Source organism: Ciona intestinalis, chromosome 4 (assembly GCF_000224145.3).
Source record: "Ciona intestinalis chromosome 4, KH, whole genome shotgun sequence".
Lineage (NCBI taxonomy): Eukaryota > Metazoa > Chordata > Ascidiacea > Phlebobranchia > Cionidae > Ciona > Ciona intestinalis.
Window position 1 is genome coordinate 4,189,218 of NC_020169.2, and position 22,368 is coordinate 4,211,585.

At 35.1% G+C, this 22,368-nt stretch overlaps 3 protein-coding genes across 6 annotated transcripts in view; all 3 read left to right on the forward strand.

Moving 5' to 3' along the window:
* The first annotated feature begins 368 nt into the window (after positions 1-368).
* On the forward strand, positions 369-17,894 carry LOC100176258 (unconventional myosin-Ic). 3 transcript variants are annotated; one of them, XM_018811737.2, is made up of 24 exons: positions 369-405; positions 736-945; positions 1,099-1,202; positions 4,912-5,055; positions 5,370-5,485; positions 5,850-6,048; positions 6,658-6,792; positions 8,591-8,716; positions 9,499-9,597; positions 9,938-10,051; positions 10,262-10,453; positions 11,305-11,478; positions 11,721-11,893; positions 12,182-12,276; positions 12,642-12,750; positions 13,139-13,263; positions 13,889-14,006; positions 14,223-14,394; positions 14,805-14,977; positions 15,292-15,451; positions 15,650-15,827; positions 16,078-16,275; positions 16,522-16,787; positions 17,122-17,894. In XM_018811737.2, exons 1-24 carry the CDS (start codon positions 384-386, stop codon positions 17,137-17,139), a joined length of 3,420 nt encoding a protein of 1,139 aa, XP_018667282.1. In that variant the 5' UTR covers positions 369-383; the 3' UTR covers positions 17,140-17,894. The 3 variants fall into 3 exon arrangements, with proteins under 3 accessions (XP_018667282.1, XP_018667284.1, XP_018667283.1); XM_018811739.2 differs by lacking the exons at positions 369-405; positions 736-945; positions 1,099-1,202 and adding an exon at positions 1,496-1,644; XM_018811738.2 differs by lacking the exons at positions 369-405; positions 736-945; positions 1,099-1,202 and adding an exon at positions 4,553-4,727.
* A 481-nt stretch (positions 17,895-18,375) lies between these two features.
* On the forward strand, positions 18,376-21,042 carry LOC100186474. 2 transcript variants are annotated; one of them, XM_002124380.4, is made up of 5 exons: positions 18,376-18,537; positions 19,492-19,673; positions 20,032-20,092; positions 20,237-20,282; positions 20,594-21,042. In XM_002124380.4, the coding sequence occupies exons 1-5, from the start codon at positions 18,475-18,477 to the stop codon at positions 20,734-20,736; spliced, it is 495 nt and encodes a 164-aa protein (XP_002124416.1). In that variant the 5' UTR covers positions 18,376-18,474; the 3' UTR covers positions 20,737-21,042. The 2 variants fall into 2 exon arrangements, with proteins under 2 accessions (XP_002124416.1, XP_009858353.1); XM_009860051.3 differs by having other exon boundaries at positions 20,240-20,282.
* Positions 21,043-21,492: 450 nt separating this feature from the next.
* LOC100184097 (N-alpha-acetyltransferase 25, NatB auxiliary subunit-like) overlaps positions 21,493-22,368 on the forward strand; it is a 14,335-nt gene continuing 13,459 nt past the window's right edge. The window contains exons 1-3 of the mRNA XM_002124659.5: positions 21,493-21,634; positions 21,772-21,857; positions 22,127-22,265. Coding sequence (XP_002124695.1) covers positions 21,580-21,634; positions 21,772-21,857; positions 22,127-22,265 — 280 coding nt within the window. The 5' untranslated portion in view covers positions 21,493-21,579. The remainder of the gene's footprint in view (positions 21,635-21,771; positions 21,858-22,126; positions 22,266-22,368) is intronic.

Sequence of the window (22,368 nt, forward strand, 5' to 3'; positions counted from 1 at the left end):
ATTTTTTTTTTACGCCAATGTAATCGTTCGTCGCTGTATATGTTCCTAAAGTGAAACTTCATGTCCACCGGTGACACATAAACAGTTCTTGCCAAAAAAGCTTTGACATGCCTTTAAATTTTACAAGGCGCAGTTCATGCAGCATTACTTGACGCCACAAAGCCGTTCTAATCGCCTACAATTTTTCAATTACGCTTATTTTTAAATTCTCTAGTTAACCAATGAGTTTGCGGCTCTGGCAAAATGTAAACTTAATTACCTGAGTAACGAAACCAATCACGTGACAGTGATAAGTGCACACAACATGCATAATTTACTCTACGTTTAAGAAGCGGTCCACGGTAAACTTCTTTCATTTGAAAAGATTTCTGACGGAAGCTGCAATGGGTGCTGGTGGTAGTAAAGGTATAGCATTTTTATTGTCTTATTATTTTTATCTTATTGGCTCGGTTATTGAAACAACATTTGCAGTTGCATTTCATGAACGTAAGGACGTTGCATTGAAAAACTTCAGTTGTTTCAACGAATATGCAAATAGCATACCTTGTTTTATTTATCTCATTCGTATACGATAGCAAAGATCAAGTTATTTAAATAAGATAGCAAAGATCAAGTTATTTAAATAAGATAGCAAAGATCAAAATAACAAACAAAAAGAAGTTAGCAATAAAACGACAAGTCGTTAAAATCGTACGCTAGCACGGGTAAAACTCCGTTAAATAAAATACTTTTCAGCTACAGTCGGCCCATCACAAGTCCAAGAAATAACGAATGTTACCAATACCGCAAAAGCTACTGAGATAAAAGACAACACAATACCGAAGTCGGTTGGGTTAGAACCAAAAGCCCAGAAGGAAGATAAAAACATTATCCTTGTCAAACCTGCTACAAATCCAATAGTGAAATTGCAAATAATTGAACCACCAAAAAGTGTAAGAAGTAAAGGTAAGTGCATGCAACTTTTTTATTTATTTGTTCAATTACACCTACACGGTTCAATTGCGTCTCTACAACTTAGGTGTAGCACTACAAAAAGACCAAAAAGTTAAGAAATATAGGAATGTTCGTATGGAATAACTCCTGTTGTTTATAAAACAGATGAAACGTTAACGAACCAAACTTTGGCAACGGGAAAACCTGCCAAGACGCCTCTACATTCCTATCAAATATTTAAAGCGCAAGAAATTTTGACGCCGACTAAAGTGAGTAAAATTATTTTGTTTTCGTGTGACTTGATGGCACGTATGTGTATGATAAGACTCTGATATATATATACATTTGTGCATGAGCTTCATGGGACTATAAGGTAATTCATATAACTAAACAAAACATTCTTAAATTAATTTTGTAAATTTGATTGCCGCGTGTTGGAATCTAGAGCAGTTTAGGTGAAAATCGGCGGAGAGATTAGCGAAACAGCTGAGAACTGACGCCGGTAGCGAGAGAATGAGAGAAAAACGTAACCATGGGTGTCGTTAATAGAAAAGAGATGGAAACGGAACGTTTTCTCCGTATACAGTTGTATCGGATACATCGTGTTGGAGCATTGGGCAGGGCCGAGTAAAGGTTTTAAGGGGTAGTGTTGTTTACAACAGGAAAAGAGGAAGTTACACGCGGCTTTGGAAAGCACCTGGCTGTATTGTGGTATTTAGAATTGTTATTGTATGTGCTTTTTTGTTAACGTTAAAGTTTCGGACAGGATGTGGCCATTTTCTGGTTTGAATTAATTTATGCAGTTATCGCTGTAATAGTAGCACGTTTTATGTGTCTATAACGGGTATTTGCATATACGTGTTAAGTGTAACTTTGAAATGACCAAATGTTCAATTTAAGAGTTGCAGTTGCCATTTACTCAGATAGTTGTTTATGTGTATGAGCATACCATGGTTTATTAAAATACCATGCTTGCCAAACATGTGTGTAGTATGTATGTAAACTTATGGTTATGTTTTAAAGATTAAAAGTACACCAGGACATTTGGATCCAGTTTTTTACTCATGATTATCTGAAGTGGTATGTTTTCTATCTATATAAGTAAAAATGGGTTTATTGAAAAAAAATAACAAATTTCATTTTACAGTAGGACTTTGCTAACACACTTCCGAACTTAGTTAAATCTAATTGTAAACGTGGTTGTTTATTTGATATTGATGTTTAAGAATTGTTGGGGTTTTATTTTTTAGGAGTATGATTTATAATGGAGTAGACTGTAGAGAATAAATTTGTGATTGAGTGTGTGTTCTTTATATGTTTTTGTACTTGAATTAAATCACACTTTTAAGGTTGTACGTTATTATCATTAAACATGAAGTAAATGTTGCGTTTAAAAAATATTTGTTACCTTTATCATTATATACCTATATCTAAGTTGTGACTGTCGTGAAATTGTTTTAAATTTAAAATTTTCAATCCATATGTGGCCTCATGGGGTGGGTTCGTGGGTACATATGAGATTTAGGCCTATTCTACGCCACACACACTTACACATACACTTAAGTGTCAATCATTGGAAAACATTAAATGAAAAGTTTACTATGTGACTAAGTGCTAACCAAGTAATACATCCAGTCCCATTGTTTTTGAATTACGGCTTAATAGTGGATTTACCAGAAGTAAGAGCGTCACAAATTTACCTCGAATTGAATAGGAAACATCAGCTTAAATTGCTGCAGCTCACACTTAAAGAACAGTCTGCCTATGTAGTACTGGGGCTCGGATCTATTACTGATACAGTGTGTTTATTTTGGTGAATTTTATGATCATGCATTCTCCTACTTCACCAAGTAGTCCTAATGGACTTGCACGGTCTTGGTCAACACGTTTCAAATTCTATAACCAGGTAATGTCTGTAACATATGTATCCGTGAGGTAGGAACTTGTTTACGTTCCTGCCGACAAGGAATGTGAGCGCCGCTAGCATAACACGATGTGGTGGTCGTGTATTAGAAACAGTTATAAACTTTTACGTTACTTGTCAGTGTCTCGTTGTTGTTTTTACGAGTTGTAACATGCGGTGTGTATTGTGTGGACTGTGCGGTGATATAACATGTTTAACTGCTGTGAATCTGTGAACGTTTACGTGTTTTATAAGTAAGAGTTGAATATAGTGATTTAGCTATGGAAAGCATACCTAAATCGTATACGTAATTGTCACGTTACCGTATGTTGTTCAAGGGCAAATATTCGTTATTTGTACAGCTTTTGAATTAAGGCAGGGTTTGAATGGGCAATCGGTATATTCACGGCATTAATTCAACTTTGGGTGTGGCTTAGTTGCTTAGCGTACTGTAGCCCTGCAATCTGTTTGCGAAGTTGAAGAAGACGTTCGTGCACTCCCTTTTTCATGTTAGTTCATGCATTACAACACTCTCGTTTTAACAATTAGCGAGCAGTTGTCTCACGCAAAAAGCGATAGTTCTCGCGCGTTTGAAATGAAGTGCCAATTCGCACGTATTGCTACCATTGCGTATATAACAATGAGACAACGTTGTAAAATGTTAAAATGCTATCAACATGTTACCACGCCGCCAAATTTCTATATTTATCTCGTTCGCTACCTCCAGTTGAACAGCCAGTATAGTGGAAAACGAGTAATAGCAAGCATGTATAGTAAAAACAGGCGTATTGAAATATGACGCAGTTTTTTTCGAAAACAGCATCGTGACGTCAACGTTCTACAAACTTACCGAGAATTGTGTATACTAGCATGGGGTCCTGGAATTCAAATGTAGCAATACTCTATACTCTATAGAACATTGACGCAATAGTAAAAGCTTGAATGTTACTTACGTCAGATATACCTCTGACGATGATAAGGTTACACGGTTGCGGTTAATGATTTACTTTTGTACAGCAAGTATGTGCGTAAGATATTCTTGCTCGCCAAGAATGCCATGGCGGCAACTGTATATTATAAGCTACCGTAGCTACCTACGTCATCCAGTCTAAACTTGAGTTTGCGTAACCGCCTTAGTGCGTCACAAGTGTTTTGTCGAGCAGCGTCTGTAGATTTCGTATCTGCGTTACGTAATGTACCGGAAAAATGAGTGTCGATGTGTATTCTATTAGTAATATATAGTCGTTGTTTTGCATGTACATGTAAAAGGATTTATTGAACTGTAGTAACATCATAGCTATACTGCTCTTTATTGGCAAAGCCGAGGCCTATTTTAGACCAGTTTATAATTAGAATTACGACAAAAAATAGTGTTAGAATTTAATGAATTATAGAATGTAATATTTTAGGTCATAAAACGTGCGTAATTTAAACCCTCGACAAATTATCGTGCTTTTACTAACTACTTAGTCGCTCTATTTGAAATTGTATCTGAGGCTCGTGTTGCATCGTGACGTCACATCTACAATCTGCAGTTTCCCGTTATTGATTGTTAATTGAGACAACCTAGTTTCCTGAAATTGGGACACAACGCCACGGTTTATGGCCCTCCAAATCTTGGAAAGGCGTCAAATTGCTTTATTTTATGGTCAATTTTATGTTTTTCCTCCCGCAATTTAGCTGTGATAGTTTACTGTGTCAGTACACGACTGCTGCCAATTATGGAGAAGCAATGAAATTTTTATGAGTAAATGTGATGAGGCAGTTGTTATGTTTCGTTTTACTTTATTAGGAAAAACCGTCGAAGACTGTAGCACAGCGTGGTTGATATTTTGTTTTATAACAGGCAACGACAAAAAGACTTGGCCTTATCATTTGTTTATAGTTAAAAGTAAGTTAAGGGATTTACTATAGCACTTAACGGCATGTTATACTAAAACAGTTTTATAAGATGGTATACTGTTAGTGGTAGTACTAAAGTACCACGTTTCCTAATCTTTATACCAATTACGTACCATCCATGTCCCGTCTTACCTTACTATATAGTAATGCGTTTATATTACTGTTGTTTACAGAGATACTCAGTCTCGACTATGGAGGGAGCTTTGACCGCAAGGGACCGGGTTGGAGTCCAGGACCTGGTACTACTGGAGGATTATCAAAGTGAAACTGCATTTCTGCACAACATTAAAAAACGATTTAAAGAAAAACTTATTTATGTGAGTACTTTATGTTGCAATAGAGAGATATAAATATATTTGAGTTGTTGTTATAAACTTAAAGGCTACAAACACTTTTAATTATTCTTACTGTTATCATAAACATAAAGTAAAGTGCCGTGGCTTATTGGTTAAGCGCTTGCATCGTAACAGAAAAATATCGGTTTAACTGATAATCGTATATACGTACCTTGATTGTTTCGCAGTTTCGGTATAGGGAGGCTCTGGGGTCTGGGTCTCTGTCCTAAAAATCATGTATCTTTATCTTATTAACCGTTATTTACAATAGTTTTAAAATGATGATTTAAATGCAGACATACATTGGTTCAGTGTTGATATCAGTGAATCCTTACCAACAATTAGGTTTCTACTCGCCTTACCATATGGAGAAGTACCAAGGCGTTAACTTCTATGAGATGCCACCACACGTGTAAGTTATATATTAATAAAAACTGCATAATGTTTAATCCATTTGCATTTGAAACCAAAACTGTCTTAGAACGTGCCTAACATCGTAAACAACCGGTTATGTTAATTTTTTCACATCGAAGTTTAAATGCCCCTTACAACAAATCATGCATTTCTACGATTTTATATTTAAATGTAGTTGTTTTGTTAATTACTTCTGGGCCCAAATGAAGAGACGAATACTTATTATAGAATTAGAATTCAGTATTCAGTATCAGCGTCGCGGGGAGGAACCTTGGATTTAGGCTAGATTTTGCCCATTACCCCTAAAATATACTTACTTTCATAAATGTGTTCTTGTTATTGTTATTTTTAAATTACCACAGTTACGCGATCGGCGACAACACATACCGATCAATGCGAAACGAAGCATCCGACCAATGTATTCTAATATCAGGGGAGTCAGGATCTGGGAAAACGGAGGCTTCTAAATACATTCTTCAATATCTGAGTGTTTGTAGTGCTTCCAATGATAATGTGGAACACATTAAAGGAAGGTTGCTGCAATCTAACCCGATTCTAGAGGTAGGTTATACTATTCAGTATTCAGTATGGGTCAAGTCAATACACTTTTAATCTGATGAAGGCGACATTAATAGAATGATTAAACGTCGGTATGGATAAGTCGCCATAGGGGCTATTTTATGTTTAATATGAAAGTTTGGAATAGAATTTTTTTTTCACGTGGCTATTACTAACGTGACTGATACTGGTGATCAAACAGTATAGCTCATGCAAAGCAAACAGTGATAAGATATTTTACTTTGCTGCGTTCATTATCAACCTTGTACAGGGAAATGCACACCGTCTTATCTACAAACGCATATTAGTGGTAAACAGAGAATATTGAAAGAAATATCTAACCTTATTCTCACGACTGTAAATTAGCGTTGGTATAATTAATAAAAATACGATTAGAAAATATGGGATATTATGTGCCAACTGCCAACGGTATTCATCTTACCCACAGTGCAAAATAAGTTCCCACAATTATAGGAAAATTATAAAAAGTAATACCTGCATTCCTTTAATTGCCCGAGCATTCCACAGCATTATAAACTCCGAAAACAACTTATATGCATACCTGGTAACTGGTATTTAGTTTCCAAATATAACCGTTTATTGCCCGCTTAGGCATTCGGGAACGCCAAGACACACAGAAACGACAATTCGTCAAGGTTTGGCAAATACATGGACATTGAGTTCGACCACAAAGGGGCACCAGTAGGTGGACATATACTTAACTATCTGCTGGAGAAATCGCGCGTGGTAAGTAACACGGAATATAGATATTTGTGAAAGAGATCTTCTGATACTTGTTTTTTTTTTTCTAAAATGAGAACCGACATTTTTGTTTGCAAGATCACATAAACAGACCAAAATCTCTTTTACACTTAAGATACGACTGGCGCTCCGGCGGTAACAAAATATACCGAACAGGCTTGCGTATTTTCCAAAACCTTGTGAACATTTTAAAGAGGCAAAGAGTTTTTAGCTCCTGATATGTAAAAGGGATAAATCATCTACTTTTATACGACCACATATTTGACTGCCCATCTACTTCCTCTGTATTAAAACTATTTTATTGCTTCTATGTGGTCAGTCTAAGAAAACCAATATCTGTAATAACGTAAATTCAGATCAAAGGCTTAAGCCGTTAGTTTTATTCTAATACCTATTGCCACTAGTCATAATTGTAAGCCCATCCGCCACAATTATTATGCGAAATATCCCGAAAAAGCGACCGGAATATGACCTTAAAACGTCCGCATGTAGTTTTGCCAGTATAGCTTTAATAGATTTATCGGTTAGGTTTATTACACCAATAGTGTTTTGGCATATGCTCGTTAATATCCGGTATTGCTCCATAAACTACTTAGTAGTATAATTACTACCCGGCTATTTGACTTTATGGCCGATTATACAGCATATAATATACCTATTACACACATGCCTATTTTACGACCTAATTCGCGAGCATGCTACATTATAAAATACTATATAATATATCATAGTAGGCCAGGGTTATAGTTATATAATAACCGTCAATCGCAATAGGCTGCCGTTAGATTGCGAGACCGCGTAATTAAATTGCCACGCGCTTCTGACTCACCGTTATTTCAAGACGTAATCGCAAATCTACTATGCCGCCTACCGTTCGCTGAACCGTTTGCGAATCACATACTAAATAATTCATTGTAGTTTTAAAACAGCTTTACCTGTGTTTTGTGTATATTTGAATATCAGTTTCTGCTCCTTGTAGTATACGTTTTGCTGTTTACTAATAGGCATGGACCGTATGTGACTTTTAGTCCGTCTGTTTTGCAGCCGAGCTTGTTTTTAATTACGTCTACAATTCTAATTATTGGGATACTTATTACTAATATTATGTTTAAATGAATGTTTTACAATGTTTAAGATATTTATAGCTAAGATTCCCTTTACTTTAATCTACATAATACAATAACAAACTTACCAAAATTATTGTTTTAATATTAATATTACTACTGTCTTGGCGGGAAAGCTAGGTATAAGTCATAGGTAATGTATGGTTAATATGGGTAATGATTAACGCATTCAAAATTTACCAATATCCTAAAGAGGTGATTTAAGATTCATCAGTCAAGTGTTTAACGTTGTGTTGTGTTAGCATACGATTTGTGTATTCTGTATACAATCATAAAACCATCACTCTTCATATTGACGTTAAAGTTATATGTAAACAATTAGGTTAACCGGTTCTGTTTGAACAAGATACTGATGATGCCATATTAGTTGATATGTATCTTTTTCTTGGACTTGATTTTTGTCTGCCACACATTTCGTAGCACTTGATTCTTACTGTTACTTCTTTAAGAGAATAGCCCAACTTCATGAGCCTTAGATCGGGTCTGATTCGTGGAACTTTTACTGTTGTTTACTGTTTTTTTTTACGTTTTTACCCTTAGTGTGTTTTAACAACTGTCGTGTTGCCTCTAATTCCCTTATAATCACCCAAGCACCAGGTCTGGCCTAAATTTGGGATATTCACCACAGTTACATTATTAACCTCCCATCTACCATCCAGGTCCACCAAGCATCGGGTGAAAGGAACTTCCATATTTTCTACCAACTGCTAGAGGGCGCTGATGAGGAGTTACTAAGCCGACTTATGCTGCAGAAAACACCAGATAAATATTTCTACACATCGCAGGTATGCTCTATTGTATTTTCGCTGATATCCTTGTAAAAGGCCCTAGGTTGAAGACTTTTTCCCTTGTAGTTTTGACTAAAAATCATAGCGTTTTCTCTATGTTATATTAGTTATGTTGTTGTTGCTACTAGCCATAACAGTCAGCGCTCTTGTGGCCTATTTTTTATTTGACAAGTCGCCATACGGCTGGTGAAACGTTGGTGTGGTAATTAACGTGTTTTTTTACCATAAGGTCTATTTACATATATAATAAATGCCCATTAGTCATTTCAGTTATAGCTGCTTATACAAGGCGTACCCTATAAAACATACGTGTCGGTAAAGAGACAAAAATCCTGTAAGGTTACGTAATCGTTGTCTATTAGTAAGTTCCCAGTGACTCGAAAGTCCTTGGTTCAAGGCCCATTGAAGTAACTGTGGCGACATGAGCGCACTTAAAACTCTCAGAAGTCGTGTCTGGTTTTCCACACACACAAAACAGCTTCACCGTCTTTACTGTGGCTGTGGCAGTGACATAAATAAGACACTCAAGTTCGTAAAGTGGACTTCTGGCCCATAAGGGTAAAACAACTTATCCCACAAAGAAAAGAACATATTTAATATTTTTAAAACTTTTTTGGCATGAATCTTGAGAAAAAAAGGTTTTATTTTGTCCGTTTTTGTCATTTTCTTGATAAGCACATTTATCCATATCATAAAACTTAATAAAAAAAACGTCTTTAAACTCAATAAATGCACACATATGCTCCGTAATTCCTATCTGTCTAATAATTTACTTTCAGGGCAAATGTGCAAAAGTAAGTTCAATCAACGACAGACGTGACTTCCTCGCTGTACAAAAAGCTCTCAAAGTTTTGGAATTTTCGCCAAAGAACATAGACGTAAGTAGCACTGCTATATATTCTTCATTCTTCCGACTCTATAGTTAGAGTGACCGTAACTTAACCGCAGAGTATACGGGTGCTCCAACCCAGTGGTCACTAATGGGTTGTCTAAATTACCAGCCACACATAAAAAAGAAAAAAATCCACACAAAAAAATTATCACCTTAAAGTAACATATACATGATAACCCGTAAGCTAGCACGAGGTATATAACGACTGTCGTTTTTCGGCTACGCAAGGATAAAGTAAGTACAATTTTTGTATTATGCAATGTGTTGCATTTTAAACTTATATTTTCTACATTATTCCGCATAACGATTTGAACCTCATACCCCAGGAGCTTCTATCCATTGTAGCGAGTGTGTTGCATCTCGGCAACGTTAGTTTCAGTGCAAATGAAGAAGGCCATGCTACTGTGGACAGAGAACATGAAATACAGAAGATTGCTAATGTAAGTTGACAAAATAAAACGTCAGATTTTAGTTCTGATTATCCGCGATAACTCATATAATGATGTATTGTCGTACGGCAGAATATTCGTCTTTATTCTTATAAAATATCATAAAATTCTTATACAATATCATTTTATAGGAGCTATTTCCTCATATATTACGTTATGCCCGGTGGCAACAACAGCAGAATAACATTTTCCTTTCCATAGTTACTCGGTTGTCAGTTTGAGCAACTTTTACAAGCTCTTACTCATCGAACTATCGAAGCAAACAAAGAGAAAATGGAAAGCCCTCTCACCGTAGAACAAGCTTTATATGCCAGGGATGCATTAAGCAAAGCTATATATGGTCGCATGTTTAACTGGCTGGTGCTCAAGCTTAATGGTTCACTAACAAGCAAGGTACATAGTGTATTTATTGGAAATGGTCGTTTTGGTATAGTAGGATGGGGAAAGATGGAACACCTTCGCATTCTCTTTTCTCGTCCCATTTGGTAGTAAACAAAGAACATTTAAAGAATTATTAAACCTTATTCTCAAGACTCCCACAGACCGCTGTTAATTGTTTAAAACACGATCAGGATATTTGAATATTATGTACAAAAGATATTCCGTCTTACCCCACCTACTGTATATTACTAAAATTACACAATCACGTATATTTATTTTATCAATTGCGAACGCATTGCGTACCTTTTTTTGATGAAAGGTATGTCCCACACGCCACGCTTCATATCACTTTACAGTTTTTGTGTTTGCTTACAAAATGCAGTGATGTTTAAAGGTGCAACAATACACCAGCATATAATGCTGCGTGTGTTTATTCCCCTTGCACCACTGTATGACTAACACTATACTGTACAGTGTATGTATTCACTAGGGACGTATATCGTCAGTGGTTATTCCAACACCGCATCTGTTGTTGTTGTAACGCATACGTTGTCCTGCTATTTGAACTGGGGAACTTTTTATTTAAAGCAACACTTTGTAATTATGTTAACTCATGTGTCTGCAATATTTCTTGGCTTTGCAAGAGTTTAGCTGTATTTTGATTACAAACCCTTCATGAACCCATGATATTAAAACCTGAAACAATAGTTTATAGTATATATGTGCATTTATAAATTCTAAAATATATGATTATATTTGAGTAAGAGACTGAATAATGATCTATTACGTATTTCATAGCACTTGATCCGAATTTTTTTTATTATAATGACGTAATAATGGCACTAATCACGTCACAATCTCAGGACCGCATGCGCAAGAACGTGATCGGCCTTCTCGACATCTATGGGTTTGAGATTTTCAAGAGCAACAGTTTCGAGCAGTTTTGTATCAACTTCTGTAACGAAAAACTGCAACAACTTTTCATTGAATTGACGCTCAAGCAAGAACAAGAGGAATATAGAGCTGAAGGAATAGAGGTAAATATAACTTAATTAATGTTATACGTTGTGGCTGTTATGCTTTTTCGCGACTTTTTCACACGAGCAGGAGGTAGGTCCTTTTACCCAACTGTGTAACTTTATAATGTGCCTGTAAATTGTAGCCATTTTATTGTAAAGAAGCATCCCGCTATAGTTTGATAAAAGTTAGCGATGTATTTCAAAATTCTCAGTCTGGTCGAATTTTCTTTCCCTCCACTGACGTTTTACGTGAATTACAGTGGGAACCAGTGGAATATTTTAACAACAAAATAATCTGCGACCTTGTGGAAGAGCGCCACCAAGGGATCATAGATATCTTAGATGAGGAATGTTTAAGACCTGGTGAAGCAACTGATAATACTTTCCTGTCAAAATTGGAGGAAACTGTTGGAAAACATCCACATTTTATTACGTGAGTTATATTTATGTATTTAACTTATTTAGGCAAAACGCTTAGACATTTAACCGCAAATTCTCCAACCCAGTGGTACTTTTGGACTGTGTAAATTGGCAGAAAAAACTTTTATAAGAAAATTGAAAAGTTAAAATAACATTTACCCACAAAGTTACATATGTGGTAACTCGTAAGCGGGTACGAACTACGAAGTGTATCTAACATAACACCCGTGTTATAACGACTATCGTTGCCCTCCTACGTCGGATTAAATGAGTTACATTTATTTATTCGTTTCCATGACAGACACGCATTGGGAGATTCGAAAATGAGAAAGACGATCGGGTATGAAGAATTTCGATTGGTTCATTATGCTGGTGAGGTCACCTACTCCGTCAAAGGTACGTCATATGCCGTGGAAAATAATCTGGCAACAATAGATGCTAAATTAGGAAAATAATTTGGCAACACTGAGAATGTATAATCAAATAAATTACCTTAGCAGCAAAATGGCTGGCAACATTGCAAAAGTGTGTCAGTCTATCACAGTATTTTCATTATATCACCGTAATCTTTATCTTGATTAAAAGATCTACAAATTTATATTACTCCGCAATGTAGAATATACTTACCTAAGTAACATACAAATTTATGTTTTCCAAACATTTTACTAACGTCCAAAAATGAAATATTACCTATTTAGAAATTTATATCATGGACACCAAATAATGCATGTTATAACTTATAAGTTATAACTATATTTCAGGGTTTCTGGACAAAAACAACGACTTATTATACCGTGATTTGAAAGTTACAATGTCCGTTTCAAAGAACGAGATTGTTAAAGAAGCTTTTCCTGCTACAGAACTTACCAAGTAAGCACACTATAAGTTACTCATGCATTTAGCAGATACGCTTTTATATTGGACAATTTTACTCGAGTAGTTCGTTTTCACGCTAGGAAAAACCAGGGTATAGATTAAAAGTTTCGTATTATCTGCCTTTTAAGCAAAATAGTCATATTGACAAACCCTTCGTTTGATTTCCCCATTTTTCGTTTAATATTTACGTTTTTTAACCTACAAGTTATCTCATTTTATCGCCCACAAACTACATTATTGACGTCACAGAGGGTATTCATGACGTATTTGTGATTGAAATCAATTTGAACTTCAAATCGTAAACTTTTACATATATAGTATATAGTATATACAATCTAGCTTGCTATTGCATTTAAATAAGTTTCCAATTACTTGTATTTAGGTTAAAACGACCCGAAACTGTTGGCTCCCAGTTCCGTACAAGCCTTAATCGTTTAATGGACATTCTAATGTCTAAGGAACCTTCTTATGTAAGATGTATTAAACCCAATGACGCTAAAATGGCAGGTCGGTAAAATAGGTTACTTACTTAATTATTATACATTATTGTAGGGTAAAGATTGATACCGTTACCAGTTAACACATTATATCCCAATTTCCTGATTGTGTTAACAATTAACAACGCATTGTTATAGTCGCATGGATATCCTAAATACGCTTTTAATTATAAGTTAAGCGATTTATATAATAGAAACTTTAGTTACAAAGCTACATGTAACGCTTTTATCCACCTTTTAAAAGTTACAAAAATGTCGCGTCAATATACACCTAATGTTAACGTCTTTAGTTACGTATGCTTGTTCAGTGACGTTTCATCTGGATGCCCAAATAAGGAAAGTCGTATTTTTAAACCCCCAGGCGTATTAGTTACGTCAAACATAAATGCTCCTATTCGTGATTAATTAAATATTGATTGTTTTATGATCTAACGGACATATTTATGGCGAGTATCGTTTATTTAATTAATATTCTACTTTAAAACTAATCTGTCATTTGCTAATGGTGTTTAAATATGTGATCTATACATTATATTATATTCGCTAACTTATAGACCTGTTTTACGTCATAATGTCCTATCTAAGTCACAATGTTGCTAGTTCACCCTTGAGTATATGACGTCATATATATTTAGATCGCTTTGACGAAACTCTGGTGCGCCATCAAGTGAAATACTTAGGGCTAATGGAAAACCTTAGAGTAAGAAGAGCAGGTTTCGCTTACAGAAGAACCCACGATATATTCCTAAACCGGTAAGCCAATATTTAATATATAGTAGGGTCGGGAAAGATGGGACACCATTTCATTCTCTTTTCTCGTTCCATTTGGTAGTAAACAAAGAACATTCAACGATTTTTTTTTTTTGATTTTTTTTTGGAAGATTTTTTTTGTTACCTTAAAGCAAAGCCCATATAAGCTATATAACTGTTGTTTTTCGATTATATATAACATACGTCTTTCTGGGGCAGATATAAAAGCTTGTGCCCAGAGACATGGCCACATTACGATGGGCCATCGCGTAAAGGAGTTGACGTGCTTTGTAAGTATCTTGACTACAAGGAGGGGGAGTACCGACTGGGGAAAACCAAAGTTTTCATTCGATTCCCGAGGACGTTGTTCGCAACTGAAGATGCGTTTCAGGTAAGTGACAGTTTTAAATAAATGAATTTAAATTGTTATCATCGCGTGGCGGGGCAACGACAGTCGTTGTAACACGTATGTTCTGTTTCACACACTTGGTCGCTTACCAGTTACCACGTATGTAACTTTGTGGGATCATTGGTTTTATTTTGTTATAAAAGTATTCCTAGCAATTTACACATCCTATGAAGAACCACTGGGTTAGAGCAATAGCTGTTAAGTGTCTTGGACACATGGTAACAATAATAGCAAGGTCAAGCTCATAACCCCTTAGTTAGAAACAGGCGGGCTAACCACTGTTCCACTGCGCCGGATAGAAATATCATTTAAGTTTTAGCCTAAATCCCAGGTCCTCGACAAGGACCTCACCCACAAAAGAAGAGTAAGCGAACGTTTATGTCTTCCTACAGATCCGTAAACATGAGCTAGCTACCACCATACAGTCTGTATTCCGTGGATGGAGACAGAAGAAGAAGTTTACGACGATGAGAAATGCTGTGACGCTCCTCAGCTCGCAATGGAAGAAAATTCTTGCTCAGCGATTAAAAGCAAAAAGGAAAAAGGCAACCTTAGATATAAGAAAGTAAGTGGAGTATTTGTAATTATCAAACAATATTTCTGTAAGAATTTCACACATGAACATGATCATTGCGATGAAATGGTGGTCAGTCCAGAATTTGTCGTTACAATGAACGTAATTTACGTTTATGAAGAATAAGGCCTACTGTGCAACGTCTATATACATGAATAAAGGAACTATTTATCTTTGCGTGTTGGGGCAACGACTGTCGTTAGAATAACACGGGTGTTTTAACGTCGTAAATTCCAAGCCTTCTTTTATAAATATTCCCAATGTTTATCAATCCACATTATTATCCAACAATGCCAATTATTCAGGTTCATTCTTGGTTTTATGACGCGTCTAAAGCCGCGGTGTCCAGAAAACGCCGACTTCTTGGATTACGTGAGATACTCGTACCTCATGCGCGCGAAAGAGAGCTTGCCAGCCAGTGTGTTGGATAAATCGTGGATTCATTCGCCTGCTGCACTGGAAGAGGTAAATCTTTTAACTATTTTTTTGTTAAAATGACTCAAAAACGGTTCAACTTGTCAAGTAATAAAATAAATAATTAAAACACAGATTTGCATTTTTTTCTAATTTTGCGTTTTTTTGGTATTTTTTTTGTTTTATTTTTTTATTTAGCAAATTGTTTTCGCTTGTGGTATCGTCCTTATCAAAGTTATGTCGTCAAAGACAGGTAAATTGCTTCAGCAACTTAATATGAAGAACTTGATGCTGAAATACGTTAAAGGAGTTTCTCCTCAACGTAAGGCTATGATGGAAGAAAAGGTGCTCGCGAGCGCCATCTTCCGACAGAAGAAAAAGGGATACGACGAGAGCGTGGCTAACCCCTTCCAGGATAAACCGAGAGGTAATTAAAGTAAAGCCTTTTGTAGCAGGAAGAACTTGGACTTACGTCTGCCGTCAGCATTAATTCGTTACTTTACTGTCCAAAAAAACACAGATAAAAGTGTTTGATATAAATAAATAAAGTCAAAAACTAACCTTAAATGGGTAAATATTTTATATATATAGTGCACTACCTTACAGAAAGAAAATACTTTCCCGCTTTTTAATGCTGCAAAAATGTTTTAAAACATTTCCAATTGTTTGCATTTTAGTCGAACAACTCAAGCCAAAAATGTTGGCTACTATTGATTCTGGTGAACAAGCTCTATACTGCTGTAGTGTGACCAAATACGATCGCCATGGTTACCATCCAAGGGCACGAACTTTAATTATCACCTCTGGCGCCACCTACCTGTTCGATTCCAAAGACGGAAAGTTAAAACAGAAAATTTCCCATAATGAGTTAAGAGGTAAAATACATTTGTCAGAAGATCCTTTTTAGAAGTGTGAAAGATAGGAATAAATGTTACTTTTCCCTCGCGTGGTCGGAAAACGACAGTCGTTAGAACACGTACCACTCGGTTGGATCAATTGTTGTTAAATGTTTTGCCGAAGCACAATGGTAGCAAAAATTCGGTACTTCAGAAAACAAAACTAACAATTGCCAGTGGAGCTCCCACAAATAATACAAAAAACTAACACCTGTTTTTATTTAGGTATCTCTACAAGCAGTCTCGGAGATAATGTCTTCGTGTTACATGCGCCTTCAGATAACAAGGAAAAAGGAGACGCTATTGTTCAAAGCACTTTCGTGATTGAAACCATTACAAAGTTGGCTAGAATCGCAAAAAAAGACCAAGACGTTAAAATCGTGGATAACAGCAGTATACTACATGATATGACGGGTGGAAAGCAGGGAAGGATTGATTACGTGGTTGGGAATGAGGTGTCCGTCACCAAAACGAAAACAGGCCTGGTTGTGGTAAGTAGTTTTTTACATCTCAACTTTAACTAAGTTATACGGTTACGTTGGCGACGATCGTACCAGAAAAGTTAATCAAAATAGTTAAAACTTAAATTTTACTCGCCCGGCGTCATGGCACAGGGTATAGGGGGTTAGAGAATCAAAGCTTGACGCTGCTAGTATTATCGGCGTGTAGGTCTTTGGGCAAGAAACATACCAGCATCATATGACCTATTAAATAAGTTTAGAATATGGTACTGGTGAGGATGTCTCTTTTGTGCGTTAATAGAAAAAAGCCTATAGTTCAATACAGTGTTATGTATTCATTCTAATATGTTTGATGCTTTGGCAGGTTGCTCCCGCTAGGTAAACTCAACCACTTGACGTCGTAGGAGAGCGCACAATGATGGTGGTTGGTGGTCTGTACAGATCTTTATTCACAATAAAATCTAGCATAGTTGCTACTCGCCAAATATTAGTTGTCAAAGTTATATACTGGCAAAGCAGAAGCCTCTTTACCTCACTGCAAATATTCAATTAATAACAAAACGACTTTTTGTAAAATAAAAGCTCCTAATGATGTAACTTCGTTGCTTTCTGAGTAAAAAGGTTTCTGCTTTATCAGTATTTGCGTCGCTTAAAATACGTTTGCAGTTTATTTTTGTCACATTTTTTGCGCTTTAGTAGTTTTTAGTTTGCACTACGAATTCTAGGTTCTAATCTTATCATCTTAAACACAAGCACGCAGTCTGTTCACTAATGATAATTTATTACTAGTTTGAGTTTTTTTAATCCATTGTCAAATGTTTATTTACGCCATACTGAATTTCAGTTTAAAAAGTGTTTAGAAATGTAGTGTTTCTGCCGTAACGATCGTAATATGCAATTAACCCGAATTTTCTGCAACACCGAGCCAGCATTTATACTGCAGTATCAGCAGAATGAAATTTGTCCAAAACTACAACATACTTTTTAGTATACGTGACTTTTATACGCTGCTTTTGAAAAGTGTCTATCGTATGTTTCGTTGCAAGTGTCTATCCTGGTGTTTTACATATTTTGTTGTTTGCACTAATCAAAAGCGCTACGTTAAATTTCATAGCAAAATACATTTATGTGTTTTAACCGTTGTAGTGCCTTTACTAAAGAAAAGGAGTATCTTTAGATGACTGAAAATATCAACAGTTTGTTTGTCGCTATGTATGCATCGATTATTACTAGAGAACTCCTATATAATCGACACTTCAGAACATATAGTAGGGTGGAGAAAGACGGGACACCTTTTCATTCTTTTTCCCGTCGGATTTGGTAGTAAACAAAGAACATTCAAAGATTTATAAAACCGTATCCTCACGACTCCCATAGACCGTTGTTAATTGTTTAAAACACAATCAAGACATTTGGATTTTATGTGCCAAAGGTGTCCCATCTTTCCTCACCCTACTATACGTTTGTATATTGTCCAAAAGTTAAGATAAACCATGTCTACGCCTATTTATATCAAGTTTCAAAATTTCTAAATTTGACGACATCTTCATTGTCAACTCTAAAGGCGTAGGTTGGATTTCTTTCATGTTGCCAGTCCCCATTTATATTCTACCACTTTTTTATTTCCATTATCATTCGCTCACAGAACAGAAGGGAAAGTCCCGAATGTTGAGGTAAATTTTGTTTTTTTGGAATTGGTTTATAATACATTGATATAATGTCAGGTAATTATAAAGAAAAATACAAGTTTTTGAAGAGAAAGTTGAAGATATTACTTTACGTAAGTCTCAAAATTATCTGTAGGAAGAAAAACGAAAAATATGACGCTGGAAAAGTTGTATTATTGGATAAAACAAAATAACGGTAATCCTGTCGCTGGTGACCAGTGAAAATTTTGGTCTCAAAATGTACTTTACGTCTCCCTGATACCCGCTGTATAATTTTTTTTTGAAAAAACTCGGGCGTTCGTGTCGAAAATTAACTTTAAAAATGCGCGAAAACGTGCTGCGTCACCGTAATTCGCCTGACTTGCGTAAGGTTAACGATTTATTACGTCACAATAGCGATATGTTACGTCACAGTAGTGACATATTACGTACGTTACAGCATGTTATAATCGTGTTTTTCGCACTGTTTTATGTTAGGGAAAACCCAAAGTCCTAACCCTTAACCCAACCCTAACCCCTACGTTTAACCCGTAACCTCTAAATCCAAAAAAACTAACAAATTACGTAATCTGTAACGTAGAAATCAAAGGTTGTAATACGCATTCTATGACGTCATAATCTAACCTTTGCCGGCTCGTGTGGAAAATACGGTGACGCAGCACGATTTCGCGCATTTTCAAAGTTAATTTTCGATACGAACGCCCGAGTTTTTTTTTAAAAAAATTATACAGCGAGTATCAGGGAGACGTAAGGTACATTTTGAGACCAAAATTTTCACTGGTCACCAGCGACAGGATTACCCAAAATAACAAGACATATTACATAATATGTGTGCTTGATTTTGCAGTTTGCATATGTTAGGGTAGTTATTGTACATTATATTTACTTTTAAGTAAATAAATTAATTCTGGTTTGTTGTTAATAAATGTCTATTTAACTATTATTTCACAATAAAGTATAGTATAACTTTTTTAGTATTGTTTAAAGTATCTAAATGCTAAAACATTATATATCTTATGCATATTAAATATGCTATCTAAATATTTCTTTTCTTTGCTTGAATAAAGGAGCACGAAAGTCTATCTATTGAAGTAGAAAAAGCTCAAAGAAAATTGTTACAAGTATCACGAGACAACAGTTTCCTACTAGATAGGTTGCTACAATATGAACAAGTGCCGGTTGATACTTCTGATGATTCAGACGCTACTTTATCATCTGATAGTGAACCAGAACAACCTCCCCCTTCAAAGTGGGTTCCCATTTTCTTTTTCATTGTAACTCTATTTGTTTTATTATATTAATATACTATATACACATGTTCATGGTTTTCCTTTTCTTTTGGCTAAGTTTTATTAATTTTCAGAGTAACAATGCAACTGCATTCATTACACTAAAAATGTTAATAGTGGCCAAACAGCATTTGTAAAAAAAGAGATAAAGGATATGAAAAGACTATTAGCTGTAATGCACTATGCAGAATGACGTTTAATATAATAGACGGTATTGGGTCATGCATATGCTGAGTAGAAGTATTCTTACAACTCTTACAGCTTTAGCTTATTTAATATGTGCCTGTTGTTTTATTGTAACATTCCTTCATTTCTTAGAAGAAGAATGCAAGCAAAAGTGTTGGATAAAACTATCAAATTAGAATCAAAAGAAGCAAATGTAAGTTTTGCAGCATGTATATAAGATCTGGCATAAAAAAAATTTAAAAGTTAAAATGTGACTGTTTCATTTTTACATAATTAATTTATGTTGTTATTTTGATAGTTTAGTTAACTAAATTAGTAAATTGTTTGTTTTTTAAAGCAGAAACAGTCTAAAGCTGAGCTAGAAGCACAAGCTACTTCCAGTGGTAAGTCATGCAGCCTTTATTGTTGGCATGTAGCTTTTTTAATTTCAGATTAATGTATATGGTGGTGGAAATAAACTGTTTTACAGGACTATTGACTGAGATAAAAGTGGTCATGTTAGAAATATTTTCTGTATGTAATAGGATTTAGATAATAGTTTATCAAAAAGAATCTTCCTATTTTTATACTTGCGTGTTGAAGCAATGAGCTTCAATATACACGGTTGTTCTGTCTTATGCACCTTATGCCTACATAGGAATAACCACGTATGCAACTTTGTAATGATTCTTTTAACTTTGTGGGTTTTATCCAGTTGTTTCCAATGTAACAATTAAAGAAGAGAAAATTGATGAGGTTGACGTGGTCTTCACTAAACCTACAGAAGATCAAGTTGATGATCATTTAAAAAATCTAAAAACTGAAATTGATATTGGAAAAGATGAAAATATAAATTAATGAATAAGAAATATGTTTCTTTAAAATTAAATATTTTCCTATAAGGTCTTTGCGCAGTGGGGTATCATGACACATGGGTAGTGTGGTCATTATAAATAAACTGCCAACCTTACCTGTGCTAATTTAAACTTGCTTCAGTACACATCTAGAGTTCGAATCCGAGGTTTCACAAATACCAACCATGATTAAATTTTGTTATGTTTTACATGTATTTAGTTTTGTACTGTGTTTTGTAGTTTTTGTGTAGTAAAGGTTTGCATAAATAAACTTATATTTATGTGGCGAAAATGAATACAGTGCAGTGTTTCAATTATAGAGTAAAACATGTTGTTACCCAACTACAACATAAGTACACCAGATGCATAAACAAGTTTAGTCAAAATGTTTAAGTTAAAAAAAGTATGTATTGTTATAAAATTCACATGCAATGGGATTTAATCATTTAGTGATTTCGATCACTGCGTAAACTAAAGTGACAGCGGTGTTTTTATAAACTTGTCCGATTTGCAAATTTCATTCGTGTTTATGATATCTTTATGTTGAAGAAGAACCAGCGTGATTTAGGTTTCCATGCTGAAAAGTTCTACATAAGCTAGAAAGTTTTGTAAAACATAGTAAGTTTAGTGCAGTTCTGTAAATTTAATTTGAACTTTATTAAGAATATTTCAAATCACAGTTAAATTATGAACAATTGGCTAGCGTCAGAGCCATAACTGTTATGGCTACTTTCGAAAATGTTGCGGCTTCCCGTTTTGGCGCCATTTCTGTTTTATTACTTTTATTCTAATACCTATTTAGATATTATAAAGTCGTTGTTTATTCCTGGCTAGTATAAATTAAAATATGGCAAGCACAGTGCTGAATGCTGTTAGCGAAAGAAGGCTTAGGCCAATTTATGGTAAGTTTGTTATGTTAAATTTGTTTATTTTTGGTAATGATATTTTATTTATTAAAGCTGCTGTGTAGCCTGTGTTTATGGACTTATACTATTGAAACTCATTTTTAAAGTAGAAATAACCTGTTATTGTGTTGCAGAACTACTTGATAATGGGAACTACAAAAAGGCTTGCCATGAGACTGAAAAGGTCTTAAAGAAACAAAAAGATCTCATAGCAGCTAAAGTAATTGAATTGCTTTTAATAACTATAAGAAAACAAATTTGATAGTATGGCAATTTTAAATCTTCAATTGTAAACCAATGATTTATCAAGATACATGTTTAACCATACGGTTGCCTAGCTAGAGTGCAAAAAAAACTGTTTTTATTGCCTATTTTCCTGTCATTTATCTTCACTGCTGTATTCGTACAGATAAATATAATTTTTTGTTTATGTTAGATTTAAATGCATCCTATATTTCATAACAATTACCAATCTTTTTTCATCTCCAGGTTTTAAAAACCATAGCTCTACACCGCATGGGAAAGGAGGAAGAAGCATTTGATCTTTCGAATGAAATCGCAATGGAAGCTCCAACTGATGAGAACAGTTTACAAGGACTTAGTCTTTACTACAAAGAAATACATAGAAGTAAGGGGTTTAGCAACCATATTTTCTGTCATAATTTAATTCAAGTAGTTTTTACCTGCAGCATGTGTATAACGACTTTTTGTTTCTTATTCCAGTCTCTTGG

Excerpts from the sequence above, each read along its gene's own strand:
- LOC100176258 (XM_018811737.2), top strand. The coding sequence starts at position 384 with ATGGGTGCTGGTGGTAGTAAAG. Across the intron at positions 1,203-4,911 it reads AAATTTTGACGCCGACTAAA|AGATACTCAGTCTCGACTAT; the intron begins GTGAGTAAAATT and ends TGTTGTTTACAG. Across the intron at positions 11,894-12,181 it reads AAACATCCACATTTTATTAC|ACACGCATTGGGAGATTCGA; the intron begins GTGAGTTATATT and ends TTTCCATGACAG.
- LOC100186474 (XM_002124380.4), top strand. The coding sequence starts at position 18,475 with ATGTCAGGTAATTATAAAGAAAAATACAAGTTTTTGAAGAGAAAGTTG. Across the intron at positions 18,538-19,491 it reads AGTTGAAGATATTACTTTAC|GAGCACGAAAGTCTATCTAT; the intron begins GTAAGTCTCAAA and ends GCTTGAATAAAG. Across the intron at positions 20,283-20,593 it reads AGCACAAGCTACTTCCAGTG|TTGTTTCCAATGTAACAATT; the intron begins GTAAGTCATGCA and ends GGTTTTATCCAG.